Genomic DNA, 24,629 nt, shown 5'->3' with positions numbered 1-24,629 from the left:
AGGAAGTAAAATTGTCTTCAGCTTGACTTTGTCTTACATTGTTTCCTATCAGACATCTAAAATTGTAAGTAAGGGTATTGAGAAAAAAAAAAAGAAGGTTTTTCCAGATCTCTTCAGTGTCACTGACAAAAGAAAGTGGATGATATCTGAAACATCTGACCGTTTCCAAAATCATATCCAGTTACTGCTTTTTGGCAATATAATACTAAAAGTTACTATAGCACAAAATTCATCGCTCAAGGCCCATCATTATGGTCAATTCCCTCATCTTCCTGGTATTAAACTGGTTGCATTAGAGACAATAAGCCAGCTAGTTAAGAAGTTGCTGCCGTTTTTCCTTACCAAGAGAGATCCAGTCTGTGTTTCTGTGCAGAGCTTCGCGTTGTTACATCCGATCACCTTGGCAACGTAGTTGTTCCCATCATCCAGTGCGAGCTCGGTGAATGTGTACTCATACACAGTGCCATTGAGCTGAAAACATTTCAATTCACAGCTACATTGTAAGTACATGAAGCAAAAAGTCTGGTAAAGTAGAACTATTGAGCAATTGTTTTGATGAGCTTCACTCTTTTTTGATCACTCATTGAATACAAGTAGCTTGAAACTTTGGCTATCTTCAGTATTGCTTGCAAATAAGGTTCTTTCAACATTTCACATTTCAAAGCAACATCTTTTTTTCACAAACCAATGTTTTGACAACTAGGCACTAGCAAGCTCTGAATGCTACTTTTTCCCCAAAGGTGGCAGTGTAGGGTTAGGGTAAGTGTTTGGTTTAGGACCCATATGTGACTCATTTTCTGTAAAGAGAACTTTAATTAATTGCCAAAGACTTTTAGTTGTTTACTGGTGTTTGCTTGGCATGCAGACGAGCCAGAGTCGGCGGTGCGTTCTGTCACCTCTTACGTCATGGGGTCACGTGACGGGTTTCTGGGATATGGTCGCCCGGCTTGGCCTGGCCCCTCGCGAAAACCACACTTTAAAAGGCCGTCAAAAATTTATTCTTCATTCATCGGGTTTACCATTAACTTCAAAGCACTTTGTTGTATGTACAGTTTTGATATTCACATGCTTTCAGACTATTCATGGAGGTGTCTTATACGTTTTAATGAAGCTATTAATGAAAGTACAACTTTTCCACACACCTTTATGTTGGCGACCTCCGCCCCGTGATGGTTGGACAGCGAGACGTGCTGATCCACCACCAGACTCTCGCTGTCGTCAAACCGCCATCTTATCTTCACAGCAGACCGCCATGTCTGTGTTCCGCTCACAAGGGAACCATGGGTGTGGTCAAAGTGCACGGCTGTCGTCACTGTCGGAGCAGATGTGTCTACCCGGAATCCTTTCAACATGAACAAAATATCATTTTTTGTGTGGTATCTTTTGTATATTGATCTTATCTAAATGGAGTCATGTTTCTTTGACGATGGATTAGAAAATGACACAGGGTAACATTATCTCTGTTTTATCAAGAAATATCATAAAATGTGTACATAGGCATCCTTCAAAATTAGCAAATGGTTTAACATCTTTACCATTAGATGTGGTCTCCACAGCCATCCCCACATGGTTGTAGGCCATCACAGTAATGTAGATCATGGTGTTGACAGGGAGGGAGAGCCCTGTCTTTACAGCTACATTCGTCAGGTGGAGCTGTTGAGCAACATTACACATACATGTAGAGCAGCACGACAAATAGTGTAATTCACTTTGTCTTCTTGGTATCAAACTTTCACGGTCTGAGAAAATTTAACTTGCTCTCGGAACTAAATGTTCACTGTTGTGGCAAGTGCACATAAAAAAAGTCTGTGAATTATTTGTTATCAGTAACGATAACTTCACAGTCGTCACAGTGAAAACCGTGAACATAACAGTACATTGAAAAAAACAGGAATTACAGTATACTAGTATTGTATAGCAGCACAACAAATACATGTAGAGCTGCACGACAAATACATGTAGAGCACAGCAACACACAATATAATTATTTTAGCACCTAAGCATTAAAGCATCTTGGTCAGGTAGGCTTTGAGAAAATACAATCTTAAGACAACAAACATTGAACACACTATGCGGAGTATACTAACCTGTGTCACTCCCACGATGTCATGTCCACCCGGTGTGGTACCAGCGCGCCACTCATAGTGGGACAGCCCAGAGTGGGGGTCGTTGAACCCATACCAGTGGGCAGCTAGACTGCTCCTGATTTTGAAAGAGAGCATGATGATGATAAAGAAGATGATGAAGAGGGCAGTTAACATGACAACAGACTTTTGATTACATTTGGAAAGTGCTTGCGGGTACACGTGCATTTCCACCAACCCAAGAAGCAAGTATTTCTTTGAATAGGAACACGATAACATTATGGTCTGTGAGTAAAATCTCCTGAATGAATGAATGAATGACAGGTTTATTCGTTCAAAACAATAAAAACGTACAAGCTTCTGATAGCAGCCCAAGGGCTGAATTGGTGGGCTTGTTAACAGTTAAAAATGGCTTAAAAACTGTTCCAACTATATACATATGTACGTCAATAATCACATCATTACGCAGACTTCTTTACAAACTGGGAAGGTAGAAACACATAGTTCATACAATGTCGTCATTGAGCAGTGAGACCATATAGTATATTGGACTTTTCCTTAAACGAGAGGTGTTGGCTCTGGGGACCTGCAGTTTGTTGGCTGAACGTGTATTTCTGCCAGTAATCTCCTTACGACAGGGAGGGAACCAGTCCATGTAGGTCGGGGATCTATACAGTGAACGAGCATAAGAACTGCATAGGTCATGACGTCTCTGAGACAGTGATGTGAGGGAGAGTTCAGTCAGTGCCGAGCTGTAGCAGGTATAGTTCTGTCCGAGGATTATCCTACAAGCTCTCTTCTGCACTCTTTCAATTGACTTACATTCAGCAACAGTCAATCCTGGATGCCACACTTGGCATGCGTATTCCAATACCGGGCGCACAAAACCAATATAGACAAGTACAAGGTCACCAGTAGTTAGGCCATACTTGGACAGTGTTCTTAACATGTACAGTCTTTTGTTTCCCTTCCCAACCATCGTTTCGACTTGTTTAGACCACTTCAGGTTGCTTTGGAGGATGACACCTAAAATGCGGGCAAACTCGACGACCTCCAGCTGTGTAGGACCAACTGTGATCACAGGTGGGGGTGGGGGGTTCTTCATGAAACAAAAAACAAGGACTTTACATTTCGACGGATTCAAAGTCATGAGGTTATCTTCGGTCCATCGGGCCAAGCCGTCGACATCATCTTGGATGGTGGGCGCACTGAGCACGTGTCGTGGCTCCAACAAAGACAGGTCGTCGACAAACTTAAAGGTGTCTGCTGTTGATTGGTCGACAGGAACCGCGTCATTCACCAGTACCAAGAAGATCAGTGGACCTAACTTGGTGCCTTGTGTACTCCACATGTTAGTGTCTGCCATTCGGAAACTTCCCCTTGGTACTTGACGCGCTGGCGCCGCTTTGAACCACACAAACTGTGACGAACACAGTTTGTGTGGTTCAAAGGGGTCTATTACTAGAAGATCCAATTGTATTTTGTGGATGTATACTTACGTGGATGCCTGGAATGAGGCCTCCTCTCCCTGGGCGCCATCCAGGACTCTCCCAGCCACAGGCGGGGAGTCGTCAGGGATAACTCCGTCAGACGACACCGTGGTGCAGAGGTCGGCAGCGTTACACGCCGTCACCGTCACGTAGTACGTCTCTCCTGGGGTCAGCTGAAGGGCGTCCACACTTGCAGCTGTTGAGAAAAAAAACAACCATTTATCTGCTGTTTCAAATGCTGTTCATGGTATCTTCTTAACAAAAGAACAATTTTATAAGAAATGCCACCACTCCTGAGGTGTCGCCAATAAAAAGTTCAGTTTCAGCTGTACTTCAAAGAGTGTGAGTTTCAAGTAAATGTTGGTAGTACCTTGAAGAAGCCCAACGTTTTGTGGAGCAAGAATGTCGCTACACCCAGCACACACCCCGACGCTCCACGTGTAGCTCACAATAGCAGAATGGGGGTCGTAAAAACCGTCCCAGTGGGCATGGATGGCGGTGACGTAATCTTGATAGTCTATGTCGTTCACGGTGACGCCAGTGGGTCCGTCGTACACGTTCCCAGGCTCAGGTGCGGACGTCTCAACAACCACGGCCCAGGAAGTCGCCATGGTCATCAGGCCGGCTCCGTTATAAGCCTATGGGCCATCAAATGATATGTTAGAGGTGACCTCACAATGTTCTAAACTTTGGCTACTTGTTACCAGATGACTATATATGACCACATTGACATATCCTAAGCAATCAGATCCTCAGATATGCTGAAGAAGACAATCGTGAAAATGTAATCTAATTTCATTTCTTGTTAGAAGCAAGTAAAATCCTTCTTCATATTATAATATAGACTTAAATACACATAATCATCAAGTACCTTGATGGAGACATAGTATTCGTGCCCTTCATGAAGCTGAAGAGGACTGTTCTCATCTGTCTCAGCCTCCGTCTCCTCCACCCTAGTGAAGGGGTAGATGTCGGCATGACCAGCCCTGGAGCCGACCGCCCACTCAAAGAACGAAACTCCACTCTCTGTGTCGTAGAACACACCCTCCCAGCTGTAAATAGGATATGAAAATTAAAATACATGTTATGCAAAACAGAAATCACAAGGCAAGTAAAACGTAATAGTCCTGCATGCATGTAAAGGCTTTTTGAGGCAGTACACTGCAGGGCAGTGGGATGTTAACAAAATGTGTATATGGTATTAAGTAATAGAAGGTAGTCTAAGAGCTTCTCCTTTTCCTATCACTGCCTTTTTACCCCTCCAAACAAAATGTGCTACACATGGGTGGACTTTTTTCAAGCGTTTTTCAAAAGGACACAACATAACACGAATTTCTTTTTCCAAGAATATTCAATGTCATTTATGAATAATAGAGTACAGACGTATGTACATGTATGATCGGTGCTGAATTTAAATTGCAAAGTCACAGTCATGTCATGATATCTTACTGTACCTTGCTGACACAGATGATGAGCTGAGGTGAAAACTGCCTCCAACATTGATGTGTGTGTCGGATTTCTGTGGTGGCGTGGTGTCAACTGTCACTCTCTGGGAACCTTTGGTTGTCGAAAGTCCAACAAAGTCCACAGCTGACGAAAAAGAACATAGAAGAATTTGGGACAAAATATGTCTTCAAGGGTTTCATAGTGTGTGCATGAAATCTAGATGTATTGGTTAGTTACTAAGCCTTGACACTTCAAGACAGGAGTTGAAATAACCTGTTGCTAATGTGACTTGCATGCTACAGGTAAAGGTTGCAGTCTTGTGGACAGAACATAAGCCGATAGCCTAATGCTTCCAGAAAAGATAGGGGAATTTCCCTGGTATGATAATCATTATGAACATGATTGTGTATGCTGTACATAGCATCTGTCTTTCCTGTCAAAACATAGATTTGCTCTTATAGTCTTAAATGAGTTGTATTGTGTGGTTTGATTCAAATATTGTAGTCAGTATGATAGGATATTTTTATGATATAGCATCTTTCAGGTAATAATAGTTAAAGCATAGATAGTTGAGGATCACCTTTGACTGTTGCGTAGTATGACCAGCCATGTTGTAGCCTAAGTCCATGCAGAGTGACGTGGTCTGTCACACCCACATCTGTCCAGCTCTGGATGTCCGACCCACCGGCAATCGTACCTGTGGAATTGGTACGATTTATTAACCAGGTTGAGATTTCAATGCATCGATAACAAAAAAGCATCTGACAAATTCATGTTCTCTTAAAGTCCATAAATTGGAAAATAATGTTCTTGAGACGCAGCCCGGTGAGGAAATTATGCAAATGATGTCCTAATTTGCATAATATGCAAGACATTAGTTGGTCTTCATCAAAGTTACCAAAAGGTAAAGAATCATGAAAAATTCATACATCCCTCATCAGTTGGCTTACTCTGTTTCAACTTACACTCCTGCAGTTCCAAAGAAGTTGCAAGAGGGCCCAAACTTAGGCCACTTCTTACCAGGCACAGGAGCTGCTATCTACCACTCATAAATCATAAGCAATTAGCTTGTCTGGGTTGCCTTGGTGATTTGTATTCAAAACACAACATATCAAAACAGATGTATCATTCACATATTTGCAATAACATGACTAAACTGCTGCTAATTCATTATCAAAGCATCATACAACCTATATAAATGCAACTACCATACCCAGGCCTTGCTGAAATTCCTATTTGCAGCTCTAAGTATAGGATAAAATAAATTATTTCTTACCAATTGCATACTCGTAGTGCTCAATCCCAGAGTGATGCATAGACGCATGATGTTCTTCTACATCCACAAACTCATCCCATTGAATGAACATTTCAGTCGTTGACACCTATGAAACAAAACAACATTCAAGAAAATAGTTAGACAACAGTGAATCAAAAAACTCTTCAATCTGTATCTTTTCAACAACCTGTTTTTAAATTAACAAAAATAGCCTCAAGGATTCATTTACCTTGTGAGAGCTCTCAGAGAAGACATTGTAAATTAAATAAGAATTAAGTCATAGGCCAAGATGAACAAATTAGTTTATGCATAAGAACTTCTTAACCAAGTAGGAAGCCCAAAATTGCTCTTGAGGTTTACCTTTCCAAGTCCTTCACCAAAACCAAATATTATGACAATGGCAGCTTAATCGAATAGTAAGTTACGCTGACCAAAATATGCAGAAACACAGACACGTTAAACTCATTGGAAATAAGTCAAATTGGGCTGATTTTCACAACAAAAAAGCAGGACCGAAGAGTTGGCGATTGCTTGTCTACCTGGTAATTAGATTTGTCATTAGAGCCAATCCAGACGTCGGCAGCATCTGCGCTGGGCGGAGTCACGTCTACCGTCACCCCGCTGCTACAGACGGCCGTCTCTGGAAGGGTCTCCACCCACTTCTCGTACGTTATGGACGTCTCCGCAGCATGGATGCACACGATGTACCGCTTGTTATGTTCTAGGCTCAGACCATTTGCATTCACATATTCCTATCGAAGGAAAAGAAGTCAGATAATTTTTTATAACTCAGAGTTGCACTACTTTGCATGTTTTATATTTTTTTAGAAGAAGGGTATTGCTCTGCTGAATGCTTCTTCATTGCCTTATGAATGATTGTGTGTCAGGTATGTAATCAGAACACTTGCATTATAATCCCCAAATTCTTTAAATGCCAATCATTTCTCTATTAGCCAGTGCCATTTTGTCAGGGAAGTGAACCAGACTTAGGATAACATGGATACATTTTCAAGGCTTACACAGTGTAGAAGTAAAAATTCACTAAAGGAAGATGGAACTACATGTATTCTCTCCCAAGCCTAGCTCTTCCAAACAACAGCAATTTCTTTATTTGAACAACTTTATGTTATTCTGAACAATGTCCAACTTACACTGGTGGTTCGGCCGCACACTATCATATCCTGGTGGTCACATGGGTTGGGAACGCTGAGGTGGTGTCCGGCCATGGCGGATAGACTGGACCCTGATTTATCCTCCAGGACAGCCCACTCGTACTTCCGGTGACGTAACGTCGGCCACACGGCAGACAGCATTGTTGTCTCGCTTGTGTAGTCGATGTCATACTCGGTCCAGTCTGTATTCAGCTCCAGTGTGATGTTAGCTGGTGAATACAAATGAACATGAGTCAAAAGCATTTGATCAAGGCTTTTATCATTAAGAAAATCAAGTACAGCTTTGTTGAGCCTTTGGATGGCAGATCAGCACCTTGGAAAATTGCGTTCTACGAATCTGTGTCTGATTTTTGAACTCTACACAATAAATCTTGTTAGACGAACCATGCACTTACATATCCAATATCATATGGAACATGGCACGATTATAATAACCCCAGCAGGAGTTTTCACACTTCAGTGATGAGAAGAGAAAATCGAAAAATCTTCCAAACATCTCTAAATTCTGTGCTAAGTTTTGAGTTGTTTTGCCTTGAATGGAAGTATTTTGACCAGATCTTGAGATGCTTTATTTGACTGAAATGTCTCAACGCTTTGAAAAAAAATCTGAAATTACCTCAACATACTTCAGAAGGATGTCAAAATTCAATAAATGTAACAGTATCCAATCTAATTCTGGATATTTTCCAAGAAATACCCTCTTGAGGGAACATTGTTAACTCACGGCGAGTGTCTATGACTGTTGAGTAGTTCAGTCCTCTGTTGGTGTCAGTTTGTTCACATTGTACAATCTCCGTGGACACAGATGCCGACAGCCCCGTGTGGGCGTGTCCTCTCACAACCAGACTCAGACACTTGGTCAGATCACGTGGCAGTCCATCAACAGAGAAGGAAATCTGTGGAGAAGATAATAGATATCATTATCACTTTATTTGTTTGGCAAAGCTTGTTTCACATAAGCAGTAAACTACTTGTGTATTGTTAGTAATAGTAGGGACAAACCACATATGACCAGACTGATAAAAACTGTTTTTCTAAGTGTGTTGGGTTCTTTAACATGCTTCCTCCAACACAGGACCTCTGGCAATTACATCCCATCCAAGAGGAAGTTCCCTAACCATAGCTAGGGAATCATTGTCATCTGAGTCCGGTGAGGAAATAAGCGCAAGGGCTGGGTATCGGTACAGCCTACCGGTACAAAAACGTTTTTTTTTATTGGAACGGTCCAGAAAAACCGGACCTGAAAAAATTAGGTGGACCGGATGTTGGACCGATTAGAAAAGTAACAGATTATTTTATCAGGCATTCACACGTTTTGGCGCTTGCAGGTGGAAGAAAATAACAAGAGTGAAGTAGAGAAGAGTTTGTAATAATTTCTACCAAGTTTTACAGCCAATCGTACAGGTGCAGTTAGCGTTGTAGGATGTTAAAACACCAGTGTAAGTCTAATACTCCAGCAAACAGATTTCTTTGTAGTGAAATGGACCATTGGTATGAGACAAACTGCATCAGGTCCAGGTTCAGGTCCGGACCTGGACCTGATCCCTTGGACCTGAACCAGACCTGGACCTGAATTTTCTGTACCGGTACCCACCCCTAGCAAGAACATTTTCAACATTGTTCTCCTAGAGTCAAATCCAGAACCATTGGATTCTAAGTCAACAACCCTAACAACAAGATCCCCTGTCCACCAAATTGTGGCCGGACTGTTTGAGAGCAATGGCTTATCTTCTATTATGTACCGCTCTTCTTTAACTGTACTCACTGTTGTTTCATCAGAAGATGTAGGCACAACTGTTGCCCAGTCAGTCAGTAATTTTCCATTCTCCGAGTCATCTGCGACGGCCCAGTCATAGAAGTTCATGACGTCATCAGTAGGGTAGTACAGGTCACTGAACTTGTCAAAGATGACGTCAGCGCTCCTGGTGCCCGAGTCTGGGTACGGACTGGTGACGTGAAGTGTTCCGGGAAGTGGTGGGTCAGGAGCCACCAGGAATCCTGAACTGTAGACTGGAGGGGGTATATTGTGATTAAGTCTATTGGTGACGAATAACATCTAAATCGTTAATTAGAAATCAGGACATAGCTTATGGTAGTATTACCCACATATGTAAACATATGTTAGGACATCCGAAAAAAGTTTCATTAGGTTGGTAGAATATAGGGTGAAGAAGAATTCTTATTACACAACCAGTGGGTACTTACATAGCTTACTGCATCGAAACGTAAGCAATGTAAGTACCCTTTGGTTGTGTAATAAGGATTGTCCTTCAACCTATATGTTAGGTAAAACAATTCTAAAAATGTTACCAACTGTCAGCAAAGGATCAGAATCATTAACATATTATTTTCACCAACGATTATCATTTTCTGAGATAAATAGGATAAATGCAGAGACCAATCCTGACCTGTAGACTGGAAATGAAAAAAATATTTTTTTTGTTCAGCAACATTTCACCCACATGAACAATTGATAAAAGATAAGAATAGTCAATAGTAATTGTCAACATATTTTTCTTCATGTTTTCTTAAATAAATAGAATGAAGCAGACAGTCAGCAACCATTCACCTTCTGAATGGCATATCAGCACCTTGAACAATATCTGTAGTTTATTTAAATTGATCCTTTTAAATTATAAAGTAAGTTTACATGACAGTTAGCAACCATAGACTTTGGAGCACCATATGAATGGCAAATCAGCACCTTGGACAATACCTTCAACTTTGATCATTCTTTTATATAGAAAGTTTATATTTATGAAAAAGGATGTTCTGACTGCAGCATTACCTGGAGCAAAACAGCCAGCCTGGTGACAGAACAAGACCTTGGACTTATAGGTGATGTCAGGTAGGAGATACAGGTTCACAGCCATCCCGTGTGTCGCCATGCCCAGGTTCACATAGTCCTGTACCACAGTCTCCTCCCCCTCTACCTCCTGCACGATGGACCATTGGACATTGGTCACATGGGCAAGATTGGCAGGTGGGATGGACCAATGGGCAGCCACTGCTGTCTTTGACGTCTGGTAGATCGATGGCGATGTGTCATAGCAGGCAGAGCGGATGGTCTGCAAACATACAAGAAACAAATGAGCTTTTCTGGACAATTGCCATTTGAATCAGTTTTTGTCTTCTTGTGTTGTTGTTTAATGGCGGATTCATCCACATCTACATCTACATCAGGATACCTCCAAATGGCCTGCAAGGGGCATAGTAGAGGGGGGAGTTGAGGTCCCGTGTTAGGGAGGGCAGGCCTCCTGCCTGGCACGGAAGGACTCAACAGTGGGAGTAATTACCAACGTGCCAGGCAGAGCAATCCACTCCGGAATGTTTCTAGCAAAAATTGATATTTGTGGTAGTGACTTCCCCATGTGCGCCCTTGGGCAGGTTTAAAAATGTGTCTATATTAATCCTGTTGTTTATAAGTTTGTAGAAGAAGGTGAAGGATTGAAAAAATTTCTCACCTGTATCTGATGCAGCTCATCATGTTGACCTGGAACAAAAGAAATTAAATGTTTGAGTACATGATTGTGCATAAACAACTGATAAGATGTCTGACATACAATATTGTACATTGAATGTTTCCAGAAACAGTTTTCAAATACCGTAGCATCCGCTGACAACATCAGTTTAGCAATGTAACAGTTGTTGGTTAAAGCAAACATCACCTCACAGTGGGTACCCAAGCACAACAATGAGATTGTCTTAAAGTTTCTACATACACTACTTGTGTATAGTGGTGCGTACCGGTTCGCCGAACCGGACTTGGACTTGCTATAACTTTCGGTTCAAGTCCGGTTAAAACCTGAACGTCAAAAACCGGTTTTCTGGAAAACCGGAAATCTCTTTCTTGTTGTATACTAGTAACATCTAAAAACAACGCTAGATGCCTATGTAACTTTTTAATCGCAGCCAACAGGCCAGAAAATAACGTATTTCTGCGTATAAATTTGTCCTACCGCCATAAGCCAAGCACATGGTCGCGCCGCGGCAACCTTCTTTCAAAATCCGGCAACGCGGCAAAAATGACAGGTTGACTTTAGCAATATTACCCATGAAAATAAAGCATGTGGATTTGTTTGTCTCCTGGTATGGGTTTTAAGTCCCATATCTTCTAAAAGTGAAGAAAATTTCCAAGATAAACAAGCTAAAACAAATCTCCGGCGCGGCGACTGTAAATGACATTTGCCGCTTGCCGGGATACTTCACTGAAAGCATGGGTGAGTAGCTTGTTAAAAAGAAACACCGGCACGTTCTATTTTAGAAAAAGGTTTAAGTTAATGAACCTATGTTATACCTTTTGCGTTTATCTTTGTAACGAATAAATTTAAAATTAATTTTACGGTTGAATGTAGAAGATAAAAACACCGCACGCATCATTTCTACCCGCATTACCGTAGGCTATTCCATTGACCCCTATGACCTCGCAAGCGCCATTTTGAAATTTCGGTCGTCAAAAAAACAAGCGGAAAATGTCGAATTTTGCCGTGATTTCCCGATAGTTTTTATTAAAAATCGATGTTTCTACACCTTTGAAAATGATGCAGTCGTCTTTGGTAATATTTTGATAGCATGCGGCCCAGCGGCGGGCGCCGGATACGCAAATGGGTCGCCGCAGTAGAGCAAGTCGCTTTATGCTTGTGTCTAATGTTAATTGGGAAACTTTTGCGACCGTAAAAAAACCGGACTTATAAGTCCGGACCTGAACCGGAATCTTTGGACTCGAGTCCGGACCTGAACCGGAATGTGAGCTTCGGTACGCACCACTACTTGTGTACAAAACTTACCAGAACATTCCAGTCCGTCGATGACCTCTGCCCCCTGAAGAGCGTCTCCATCTTGTAGAACCGTTAATCCATCTGAGGTGACAGTTGTGTCTCCGATGCTGTTACTGGCCTTCACGGTGATGTAATAGGTCTGGAAAGTTTAACATATTTAGTATCACCAACACTTACTAAATGTAGCTCCATTCAACTTCATTGTTCTCTTCGCCAATGGCGATGAGTATGTTTTTGTCGACTTGGGTCTGTATGTAGGTCAACAGCATATAACTCGAGAAATTGTGGATGGAACTTTGTGATTTTTGGTAGGTGTGTAGCGGTTGTCGAAAGGAATGCCAAGTTCGAAAACGATTTACCTGGCGTTTTCCTACGGTACTGCAGCGAGCTTGGTATGTTTTTTGCAGTTTGTTTTGGGCAGCATAAGTCAAAATCTAGCTGGGCGATTTTCAAGAAACTTGGTAGGTGTGTAGCGGTTTTGGAGAGGAAGGTCAAGTGCGAAAATGGTTTACCTGGCTCTTACCTACGGCGCTGTAGCGGGATTTGTATGTAAGTGCGTTTGTCTGTAAGCAAGATAACTCGAGAACCCTTGAATGGATCCTGATGATATTTGGTAGGTGGGTGGGGGTCAAGAAAACGAAGGTCAAGTTCGATAATGGGCCCCCTAGTGACTGCCTAAGGTACTGCAGCAAAACTTTTATTTTTGACACTTCGTGTTTTGGATATGCTGTGGTCATGATTTTTGAGTGGTAGATAGCCCTTGGGGCAGAGAGTAAGTGCTGTGAGTTTGGACCCCCTAGCGGCTTTTTGGGAACTGCAGGCACCGATTTCCTTTCAAACTTTGAACGAGAATAACTCGAGAACGTGTTGACGGATCATCAGGATTTTTTGGTATGTAGATAGAATGAGTACTTAAAATAATAATCTACATGGAAAGATGCATTTAATTGTAATCAGTGGCCAATTAACAGAAATAAACTGTTTTGTATATACATGTATCTCACTTGACCTATATCTATGGACACATCTGTTTGACAGATGTTTGTACTGGAGGAAACACTGACAAGCCGTGAGCTGGACACTGAAAAGCTTGAAATTCTGATTGACCAGGGGTGCTATCAGGTCATCTTGTACAATCAGGTCTTGTTTTGGTAGCATTTGTGGGGTTTGGGGGTAGGTACTATTTAGTAATACATGAATAAGACCTTAAAGTCTTAAATAAAGGCATGATTTAGTAATACATGAATAAGACCTTAAAGTCTTGAATAAAGGCATGATTATTTGGCGAAGAGATGGGTTCGTTGAACTCTAGTTAATAATAATTTAGTAGCTCAAATAAGAAAATGAAACAAAAGTACAATGTGCCTAGTCCATGAAATGTTACGTCATAAGTACTGCATCCTCAACAAACGTATCAACCTTTCTGATGGGTTTTAATTTTCCATGCAGAGACAGGAGTTGGTACCAACTACCAACAACTTTGACACGGTGCTTACATCACACTTCTAATCGGGTCCTCATGATCAGTTATTCTGGAGAAGATCCGAGTGCAGGTGGAAAATTCAGTCAAATTTATTGGGAATCAAGAGTATTGTGTAGGAATCAAGCTACATCCTTTTCAGCAAACAACTACCCCACCTGGAAGGACGTAAGGCTCAGTCCATCCCTGCTCCACTCCGTGTTCTGTCCCACAGAAGTAAAGCCGACCACATCCGTGGCACCTGGTGACGTCCCGGCCCCCACCTGGTACGAGATGTCCTGATGTTCGTGTAGGAAGCCGGACCAGCGGGCCGACAGCGTCGTGGTAGTCGTCTGGAAGTCTGCGTCAGCCGGCTAAACACACAGACATGAACATGGATAGAAATCTCATGTTTGTCCCTAAAGGCACTGTGATAGCCATTTCTCCAGAATCTGTCAAAAGTTTCTATTAAAGCTTTTTCTTCTCATTGACAACAACGACAGGCAGAGGAATTTAAGATGCTATCATATAGTTTTCCAAAAACTCTCCCACATAGCAATCTTATATAGGGTCTTGTTCTTTTCTGTCTTTAAGATATTCAGGTGTATGTTTCTTTCCTTTTACGTATATTCAGTAAACAATTAATCAATTCCATACATTTTGTTCCTCTTTGAAATCTGAGTTCGGAGAATTTCTTGTTTCAACCATAAATTGTGAATTTCTTGTTACTTTTGTTTAGTAGGCATTTTCTGCCAGTCTTCAGGACCAACTTTGAACTTCAGCCAGGCAAATCTTCCCATCCTGCCAACCTAAACTATCTTCCATCACACATTCTGTCATTCAAGTAACTTTGGACACACACCTGTTAATCAGTATCTATATAGCCATACATGTAACTGCTATTTGGCATAGCACACCAGCTTTGCAGACTTAACAAACACACAGACCGAAAGCAATATGTCCATTTCATGGAGATTTGTTAAGGCACAACCTTACCTGAAGATAGTCGTAAACAGGAGCCTGTGGGTCAGGGTTGATGTCCTCTACCACACCAGCAGTCGGCTCACCCTCGTAATGGACGTACGGAGAGGACGTGGCCACAGTGGTCAGTCCGGCAGTGTCTGTGGCCTTGATGGACATGTAGTATGTGTGTGTACCGTGCAGTCCCCACTGTAGAGGAATGGAAATCACTTAAGTTTGTGTCTATTTCAAGACAATGTTGCAACTGTAAAGCAGGTCAATTTTGCTGGGCTTAAATTTGACATTAATCTAAGTGATGGATTAAAAACACACATTCATGGTTTCATGAATCTGTAGTGGAGAGTCATTGTAACAACTATCAAAAACCTCTCAATGTGATCATATTATTCATTACTTCCTTTCATTATAATGTCCAAAAACATCCATAACAGTAGTGCAGTACTCAGAAATGTTACTCTGGTAGAATTGCTTTTTCAACAATGACTTCTACCAACACAGATGAACTTTCAAGCTTAAAGATTAAGAATGATTATGACAAGGATTGCTTGAAAACTGTCAGAAATTTTGTAAAGTCCAACTTCTTTTGTGTCATAAATAACAGTTTTACAACTTTTTCCAGAATGTAGTCTTGACTAGTAGATTGGCTCATACATGTATAGCACCTGCCAAAGATCCTTTTTGGAATCTCTGTTGACACAGAATCTGATTGCAATCTCTACAGGTACAATTGCTGAATCGTGATACTACCAGTTTGGATGCAGGCCTACCTGTAGGTTGTCCCTGTGAACAGCTGTACAGCCAGAAGCACCCCCACATGGTCCCTCACTACTTATGGCTGTGTAACCAGCGACATTTTCTTTTCCAGCCTCATGCCCTATAAAGACAATGTAGGGTTAGACTACAGGTCTATATCACCGTCAGACCTGTTAACATCATTGTCAATGATTGTAGCTTGTACATGACTGTAGATTAACGAAACTGGCAACAAGTCTTGTACCACATTTTGTAGCTGGTTTCCATTGTGCCTGTTACAAATGCTGCACAATTGCAATTAACTTCAAAATTGACTATGTCTTATCAGCCAGTAACTTGCTAACTCCTGCTTGAAACATTAATTGTGCTCAATAAGTCGCTCACTCACTCGCTCAATCACACTGACACTCACTCACTCATACTCTCATTCACTCACTCACTACTCATATATTCATTTGGTTATCAATTAAGTGGGCTGACTAGTAGTCTTTCTTTGCAGCCAGGGGCTGAATAGTGAGGAGCTTACAATAGGTGGGGCTATATTGCAAAGGTCTGCTGAATTGCAAGAAGTATGAAATCCTATCAATGTCTCACATGGGAATGAAGAGGATTAAGTGAAGTAAGTAATCAATGTAACTATGTTATATATGTCACAACACAATTATACATGTACTATCAATTTACCAATGGCATATTCATATGTGATCCCAGACGTGTCCTCATCATCTGAAAACCCATTGACTGGCCATCTTCCCACCATGTAACCATCCTCCACAGACACTGTCACTTGTCCAGAGAAAGTCGGGGGTCTTGCATCAACAACAATTGGGCCTATGGTCTGCAAAATGATGTTGACATAACGTTACATGTAGAACAATTGATTCATCTGTAAATAGTTATATCCAGTCATGGACATTGATGAGGGGAAATATAAACTCAGTCACGTTTACTCTGCAAGAAGATGCTGACAATGAATGATTTATTCATGACTTTGTAAATAGTTTCATCAATATACTCCAGTCATGAATGGTGATGAACTTTTAAAACAATCAAATGTTACATACAAATTAAAGTACATTATAAATACACAGCAAGTAAATAAGGTTGCAAAAGTTACAAGCAGAATATAATCTAATATGAAACCAAGGAGCTTATATAATTTCCTTGCTGAAACCTACGGCTTTTCATGAGTCTATTTTAGATATCTCTCAAAAAGGACATGTTGAAGCCATGTTAATAAGCTAGTTCAGAGTTTGAAACACTTATGCGCAGTATGATACATTGTAGGTAAATATACCAAAGTTGAAGGCCCCTTGCCCCATCATTCATTGCCCAGGTCCTTCATCTTCTACATACTGCATGTACATACAATGCACTTCAAACTGTGCACTAGCATTTATTTTTGAGAGCTACATCTTACTATAAACCATGTCAATCCCCCAATAAAACTTAACAATTAAGCTTTTATTTTTTATGAACTCCTATTCTCTAAAATGCATGGAGGAAGTTGCTATAGATACAGTCCAATGGAAGATGATTGGGCAAAGCTCTACTTGACTAAAATTAACAAGTTAAATCTGGTTACCATTGTTGTGGACAAGCCTGCCTTGTTTGTTGCTGTTATGCCCAAATAGAATTCTTGTCCCTCACCTAGACCAGAATGTCTGGAGTAGAAACACACAAATGAAAATTAATCATCATTTTTACAGTCATCAACATACACTTGTTTGTATGCAAAAAAAATATAGTAAGCTGCATAAATGATACCATCAAAATGATTATTATAAGCTGTGCATGGAATAATCATATGACACATGATTGTGATCATTTACTATAGATTTTGTTCTGAGCCGTAGTTACAATATGTGAAGAGATATTTATGTCCATAAAAATGGAAATGTTGTTTCGTGTGTGTCTGTGTGTGTCTGTGTGTGTGTCTGTCTGTTTGTGTGTGTTTTTCTGGATTTTTGTAGTCAGAATAGCTCAAGAACCTGCTGATGTATTGGAATGATATTTAGTGTGTGGGGTGTTGAAAAGACGAAGGTGCAGGTCGATTTTGGGCCCCTTAGTATGTGATCTTGGTACTGCAGCAGAACTTCTATTTTATTGTATCTTTTTACCTGGACATGCGACAGTATGGTCTTAATTTTTTGGTGGCAGATAGCTAATGTAAGGAAGAAATGATGTATGTTTGGGTCCCCTAGTTGCAACTGTGCAGTTAAGAAGATACCTACCTAGTCTTGAAGACGGTGTGCCCATGAGTTGAGGTGAGAGGCATGATGTCTGGACTGGAGGCACCAGATTCAGTAGAACTCAGGCCGACCTGGTAGTCGTTTATCTGACTCTCACCGTCAGAACCGTTCCAGTAAACAACCAACTGAGAAAATGAGGAAAACAATTAATTAGATATTCAGTACTTATCTAGTACACAAAAATGATGACAATGTGTGGCTTTTATCAACTTTAGCAGACTACAACATCATCAGTGCCAATTTTTTCTGTATAATATCTGACATTCATGCATGATAATGAAGAGTAGTGGTCCCACAACACATCCCTGTGGACTTGAGTAGCATCCTCTATGCTTAACAGTATGAAAGGCATGACTGTTAACAAATACGTACAATCAACATGTATAATCACATAACTTAAGTTACGTACAGTAAGTCAAGAAAAGTCTTCCAACATATGAATCATATTTTATTAAAATCTTTTTTAAATAACTGACAGAAAAAAAGGTCTACTTACATGCTTGTCTGCAGTGACAAAGAAAGGGGTTGCCAGAGTGCCATCTGATTCGCAGGCCGCTGATGTTGCCAGCCTGACTGTTTCTGGATCATCGTATTGGTCAGCGTTCACATCGACAACCGGGCGGTCAGGGAATATGTTGGGGTCAGTGACCTGCAAGGCTGAGGACCTGCAAAAACAGGTCAAAAGGGGGTCTTCTGATTAGGGATGTTGACGTAGAATCTACATGTAAAGGCCCAGGGTTTTAATCCCTAGCAAGCCCTAATGTTGGGACCTTTTGGAAAGCACTTTATACTTATTTCTTTAATTGATGAAGGTGTAAACAAGTATCTAGCTTCTATCAGGGGATATAAAGGCGAAGTCTTGAGAACAGTCACATCTCAAGCACATGAAAGGCCCCACAACACTTTTCGTAAAGGCTTAATAAGCAAGGGTCCATCCTGGCGTGAGTGAACCAAACCTTACAGTCTGGTCTTAATATGCAGCTTGAACCTTAATCAACAGTTACTGCATGTAAATGTGCAAAACTGGTGTGTTACCATCAACTGCTAAAGGCAGATTACTAACATTATTATGTGAAACAATCTTTTCACACAGCACCACCTGATCGATGAATGCTGGAAAGTACAATTTACCTGAAAATTTGGTTTTGTAAAAATAACATTCTATATCAATCATTATACTAACTTTAAAGAACAGCATATTGCTGGTTCATTCCATCCATCTGTCAGTTTCATAGCTCATCAGCTCTAAGTGCAGCATGATGTTCATTGGTCAACTGTAAATTGATTAAATCAACATGAACCAATCACCTGCAAGAAGAAGATGGGCTGTCAACAGCAACTTTCCTCAGTTGGCTGTCCATCATCCAAACATTGCCTCCACTGTCCTTGAAAGCTCCCGTCCTTGCACGGACGTTCTCTATGACGATGTTGGTTATGGACGGCGGAGACGTGTCGTACAGGATTCCGTCAGAACACACCGGTTCGGAGGCAGACAGGGCACGGTTGAAGGCGACCACGGTGCAGTGGTACGTGCCGGGGGAGGAAGCTGTGAAGCTGTGTTGTAGCTCGGTGGTCGTCTTTTCTGTTGCCTGGATTTATTATAATTTCACAGTGAGTAGAAAGGAAGTTTTTGCAGTGTTCACAGAAAACAATGCTGCGTAAACAACACATATTTGCAAAGTCATGATTTCTTGAAAGAGAAGCTTCATAAAAATCGTGAACATAGAACAACTGCGACTGTCTTAGGTTTACAGTTTGCCCAAAGAAAGAGCTAGTCAGCAATATGTGAACATAGAACCACTGCGACTGTCTTAGGTTTACAGTTTGCCTAAAGAAAGAGCTAGTCAGCAATATGATACATCATTTGTGCAAAAATGGTACCTAAATCTTATTACTTTGATTATAACTCAATTTCACAAAATCCTGCCAATTCAGATTCTGGCTTGATTAACTTTTATACTTCAACTGTTTGACTGCATTTTTTATATCATAAAAGATTTGACTTCCAATTGTTTGGTTTCAACCCAAGACAATACATTAAACATCACAAATTGTTCTTGTATGTACGCATATTTCTTTAGAGTCGTGACAGTGAAACCACTACAAGTACAATGTATGCATGTTCTGATACCCCTATGTTCCAACATAGCATACAAACCCTAATATAGGGACAGTCATCATCTAGTAGTATACAGTACTCCGCCAAGCTTACCGTGTCAGGTACCGGCAAGCCAAAGTCGCTCGCTGTCCCACATCGAGTATCAAAGAACACTTGGTAGCTCCTGACGCCGCTTTCGTGGTCGAAGAAACCTTCCCAGCTGAAGTGCATGTTGGGATCACTCTGTAATGTTGAAGATGCATTGATGAGAAATCTTACTCAAAAGATAATTAAGAAGCAAGGATATTCAGTTTTAACAAAGAGTGTGTATCCATTTCATCAACTGTTTAGGAAGAAAACTGTAAAAGACTGGACAATGCATGACAGTGCAAAATTGAGTGCTTTTCTACACTTAATAACAATGGAAGGCATTTCAGCACCTGAAATGTGTAAGCCAGCGATTTCAGCACTTATTTCAAACTACAGCACTAAAGTGCAATAAGTATAATCTACAAGAGTTGATTTTGTGAAAATATTGCCAGTAAAACATATTTGTATTGCAAAAACTGTGGTCACAGTGATTTTCAATGACCTGCTTCCAAAAATTCAACTATAAAAGACAGTTTTTATATTTCAGTCATTATATTTCAGTCTTTATTCTTCATTACCTCCAATTCAATCCAATTTATCTTTTTGACAGATAACAGAATATGTCAAAACTTAGGACATAGTAGATTGGAATTCATTGTTACCTTGCATAATATGGTAAGCACTAGAAAGCATTAAACAGTGCAAATAAAGGTACAGTAAGACCAGCAAATAAGAAGATAACTGGGTGTGGCCATTCAATATACCGGTAACATACTACACCGTAATCAGCTGCTACTGTGTGCCTTCTGGTGTATTACTCCAAGTGCTGTTATACCTGTTGTACATTACACTGTGTTGGTGGAATGCATAGTCTTAAAGTTTAAGCTTTATTCCAACACAAAAAGAAAGGAATTTACCATAAACTTTTGGTCAATCTCGGAACATCAGCGAATCGAATCAGACATCTGAAGAAGGTCGACGAGACTGCCCAAAAATTTATGGTGTTGGAACAAAGCTTAAACTATACAAATGTAAAAAAACTAGCTAATTTTTTCAAAACTACGTACCTGGAAGTCCATATCAGTTTGGCCAGCATAGTTGTCGGTGACGTGGCCTGGTTCTGGAGGGCTGATGTCAATGGTTATCTAACGGACAAAAGAAGCAAGTTTAGCTGCAACACATTTTAGATGTACAGAAAACTACAGGTGTAGCAAGGCAGACTATACCCCTGGCCAAAATACACCCTGGTACATTATTGCAAAGGGTGTGTGTTGGCCTGCTACACATTTTACTATACATTATAATGTTTATGTCCCCGCCATACTGTTGAGACATAAGAGGTTGTATCATGCAGTCAACTACTCAAGAATAGACCTTAAATAGGCCTTGAATCTTGATCCAAAATTTATGCTGTCACTGTACTGGCCAAACCTTGAAATGGAAAATCTTCTGTCAGGATCCATTAATACCCCCTCACATTAGACGAAAATCGATCGGACGACGATGATGATGATGATGATTGGTTTATCTATTTCAAAATCGAGGATACCTGGCAGCCAAAGGCTGAATTGCATATCTTCTTACAGGGATCACAATAACAATCATTTAACATTATACATTATACATTGTACGAGTCTGCGAGCTCTAAATTACGAGGAGGCATGACCCTGACGGGAAGGGGGGAACTCTGCCATTTCTTTGTCAGCAGCAGGGTCATGCCTCCTCGTAATTTAAAGCTCGCAGACTCGTCGTCCGATCAATTTTTGCCTAACGCGAGGGGGGCATAAAAGAGAACAAGTCAAAGAAATGTTAGACATTCCAGGAAATTTTTTGGGGAAACCCTCCACTAACCTGTAGCCGTTCGGTGGTGACCAGTCGAGCACGGTTTGTGACGGTGACGTAGAAGTAGTAGTCGCTGTCGTGCTCCCCGAGTGGGATGTCCATCTTGGATGCGTCTGGCACTATCTCATACTTGGTGATGTAGCAGGGTGTCATGGGGGTACATTGACAGTTGTCTGCTCCACAGGACGCTTCCTAGAAAGTAAAATCACAAATCATTAAGCCCTTGCACATTATTTTCAGCAGTAATACACCTAGTGCTCTCTGAATTATTGCACCTTTTTAGAGATTATGAGATGCTTGTGTCCAATGTGGTGGGAATAGCAGGATTCATTTTAAATATAGTATATATATCTTGAATACGGAAGTTTTGAGGTATCTGACAGAAATATAAGAGTTAAACTTCGAAAAGTGTTCAATTCCACAGTCTCCATTCTGTAACAGTTACTGATATGTAATAGTTACATAGTTTACTGAAATGTCATTAGACAACACTGTTTCATGCTGGTAAAGACATACATTCAGTGCTTCTTTTTGAGTGTTGTAAACTTACCTCCTCAACCTGGACAGCCAAGTCGCCCTGTCCATGGACAATGGACTCATCCACCATGTCCACCAGCCGCCAGGAAATTGTGTACAGGCCGCTGTGGATGTCGTATGTTGTGAACTTCACCCTGCAAGTAATGGTAAGACAAAAATGTTCCAATGGGAAGCAATGGTGATGTAAATTGTATAATGATGACAATACTATTATTAGCCATTGCTACTTGCCACTTCTGTGAATAGAGGCATTGTGTCTGGTGTCAGAGTACAATGTTTGTCCATCTATGTGCTTGTTCACTTGTCTGTCATTTAAATGGCACTATGTATTTTCCATATGCTAATTACCTTCACCACCGAGTGACAGGAAGTGAAGGTCAGAGTTGCAGGAGTGACAGGAAGTGGAGTTCAGAGTTGACAGAATTTAGTAATTAATCAATAGTAGTTATAAGATACAGACACTCCAGGTCATGGAAGAGCCTACTACATGTAGATCATCGGGAATACTTACAGGCAGTCATAAAGTTCTCTGGCATTGTGGACAGTTATGCCCTCCAAGCCGTTCTTCTCCAGCCAGAAGTCTTCGATGATTGGAGGAGAGCTGTCGATGTGGATGGTTACATCGTCGGTCTGCTGGTTTCCAACGATGTCAGTTGCTCTGATGTAGACTGTCACAGTGTCACCGTCCTCCCTGAAAGAAGTTTTCAAAGAAATTTAATGTTGTGATATATATATATATGTTTTTTAAATCTCTGCACAATCATTGAATTTGCGATATTGTGATATGATTTCTTGACATTAGAGATGGTCTCTTTTTATCAGAAGTTATTTAAAAGATCCATATGGAAAAAAGATTCTTTAACTCTGAAAGTGACAAATGTGAATATTAGCAGGGACACCAGTACTGTATGCTCCAGCACCCCTATGTTCCGAACCCCCTACATTCTGACACCCTGTTTTAGGGGTAGAGGGTGTTGATATATAAGGGTTTTAGAACATTGGGGTGTACAGTTTAACAAACAAGGTGATACTACATGTATAGCGGTGACTGTTATGGTTATAATAGCTACCGGCTCAAAAAATCACTTAAAGAATATTTGATGATAAAACTCCACTCCCCCATCTTTCAAAAAGCAAAATATACCAACCTAGGAACTGTAAACGTCTGTGTTCCTGCATGTAGATCGTCCACATCTGTCCAAGTCCCAGGCTCTTTGGTGGTTCCTCCAGCATGGTCCACATGGACTGAAGACTGAAGGGTTATATAGAAATATAGAAATTGGCAAAATATATGCAATATACTTATATATTATGTACATGTAAAGGGGATACCAATGTGAAATGATTTCAAAATTGCATGATTTTCTACAATGAATTCAAAATTGATAAAGACCCCATGGTACAGTGTTTTCAGCATCAGGGCTGGGATGCCAGTTTCAGCACTAGGGACAGGGACAGTGTTTTTAGCACCAGGGACAGTGATGGTGTTTAGCACAAGGGACAGGGATGGTGTTTTTCAGCACCAGGGACAGGGATGGCGTTTTCAGCACAAGGGACAGGGATTGTGTGTTCAGTACTAAGGATAGGGGTGGTGTTTTCAGCACCAGGGACAGGGATAGCGTTTTCAGCACAAGGGACAGGGATGGTGTGTTCAGTACTAAGAACAGGGATGGTGTGTTCAGTACCAAGGACAGGGATGGTGTCTTCAGCACCAGGGACAGGGTGGTGTGTTCAGTACTATGGACAGGGATGGTGTGTTCAGTACTAAGGACAGGGATGGTATTTTCAGCACCAGGTACAGGGATGGTGTGTTCAGTACCAAGGACAGGGATGGTGTTTCCAGCACCAGGGACAGGGATGGTGTTTTCAGCTCCAGGGACAGGGATGGTGTTTTCAGCTCCAGGGACAGGGATGGAGTTTCCAGCACCAGGGACAGGGATGGAGTTTTCAGCACCAGGGGAAGGAATGGGATACATAATATGATGGACTGTAATCAAGTTTTTAACTTTCTGTTTAGTTCAAAGTAATTGCTGTAATTTTTCACATTATAAGATAGCATTTGCTAAATAACACTTCTTTAAGTTAGCACATCTTTCTCTTTATTATGATCTTAAAATGAGTGAGTTCTGTTTACACCAAGTTTTGTAACATTGATTGTACTTACCTCAAACTTCACAATACCCAGCTCATTGACAATAGGCTGACGAGACCTTTCAGTAGTGTCCACATCATCGTATGATTCGTCCAGCTGTGGAAACTCACGGATAGCGTTCAGGAACTTGCCATTGTGGTGGGTATGCTGGATGAAGTGCTCTCGGTATTGAAGGAAAACTTCCTCTTCAAGATTGTCCTGCCACTGTTTGGGATAAGA

The 24,629-nt window shown here is 41.0% G+C and overlaps 1 protein-coding gene across 2 annotated transcripts in view; it reads right to left on the bottom strand.

Moving 5' to 3' along the window:
* LOC118406387 overlaps positions 1-24,629 on the bottom strand; it is a 61,612-nt gene that overhangs the window by 18,167 nt on the left and 18,816 nt on the right. For both annotated transcript variants that reach the window (XM_035806374.1, XM_035806375.1), the window contains exons 15-46: positions 24,423-24,614; positions 23,407-23,510; positions 22,770-22,949; positions 22,272-22,392; positions 21,731-21,913; positions 20,947-21,024; positions 19,904-20,032; positions 19,000-19,280; positions 18,188-18,356; positions 17,674-17,816; positions 17,025-17,103; positions 16,124-16,277; positions 15,454-15,560; positions 14,702-14,875; positions 13,885-14,079; positions 12,256-12,385; positions 10,933-10,961; positions 10,257-10,536; positions 9,234-9,478; positions 8,193-8,364; positions 7,448-7,677; positions 6,836-7,048; positions 6,297-6,402; positions 5,601-5,717; positions 5,029-5,164; positions 4,446-4,626; positions 3,945-4,212; positions 3,584-3,770; positions 2,088-2,202; positions 1,536-1,653; positions 1,143-1,342; positions 343-471 (exon numbers count right to left, since the gene is read on the bottom strand). In XM_035806374.1, the coding sequence (XP_035662267.1) occupies positions 343-471; positions 1,143-1,342; positions 1,536-1,653; positions 2,088-2,202; positions 3,584-3,770; positions 3,945-4,212; positions 4,446-4,626; positions 5,029-5,164; positions 5,601-5,717; positions 6,297-6,402; positions 6,836-7,048; positions 7,448-7,677; positions 8,193-8,364; positions 9,234-9,478; positions 10,257-10,536; positions 10,933-10,961; positions 12,256-12,385; positions 13,885-14,079; positions 14,702-14,875; positions 15,454-15,560; positions 16,124-16,277; positions 17,025-17,103; positions 17,674-17,816; positions 18,188-18,356; positions 19,000-19,280; positions 19,904-20,032; positions 20,947-21,024; positions 21,731-21,913; positions 22,272-22,392; positions 22,770-22,949; positions 23,407-23,510; positions 24,423-24,614 (5,145 nt within the window). The remainder of the gene's footprint in view (positions 1-342; positions 472-1,142; positions 1,343-1,535; positions 1,654-2,087; positions 2,203-3,583; positions 3,771-3,944; positions 4,213-4,445; positions 4,627-5,028; positions 5,165-5,600; positions 5,718-6,296; positions 6,403-6,835; positions 7,049-7,447; positions 7,678-8,192; positions 8,365-9,233; positions 9,479-10,256; positions 10,537-10,932; positions 10,962-12,255; positions 12,386-13,884; positions 14,080-14,701; positions 14,876-15,453; positions 15,561-16,123; positions 16,278-17,024; positions 17,104-17,673; positions 17,817-18,187; positions 18,357-18,999; positions 19,281-19,903; positions 20,033-20,946; positions 21,025-21,730; positions 21,914-22,271; positions 22,393-22,769; positions 22,950-23,406; positions 23,511-24,422; positions 24,615-24,629) is intronic.

The sequence above is a fragment of the Branchiostoma floridae genome, chromosome 19 (genome assembly GCF_000003815.2).
Source record: "Branchiostoma floridae strain S238N-H82 chromosome 19, Bfl_VNyyK, whole genome shotgun sequence".
Taxonomy (NCBI): domain Eukaryota; kingdom Metazoa; phylum Chordata; class Leptocardii; order Amphioxiformes; family Branchiostomatidae; genus Branchiostoma; species Branchiostoma floridae.
The sequence above is the reverse complement of the archived record's forward strand: the minus strand, read 5'-3'. Positions and strand labels throughout refer to the sequence as shown.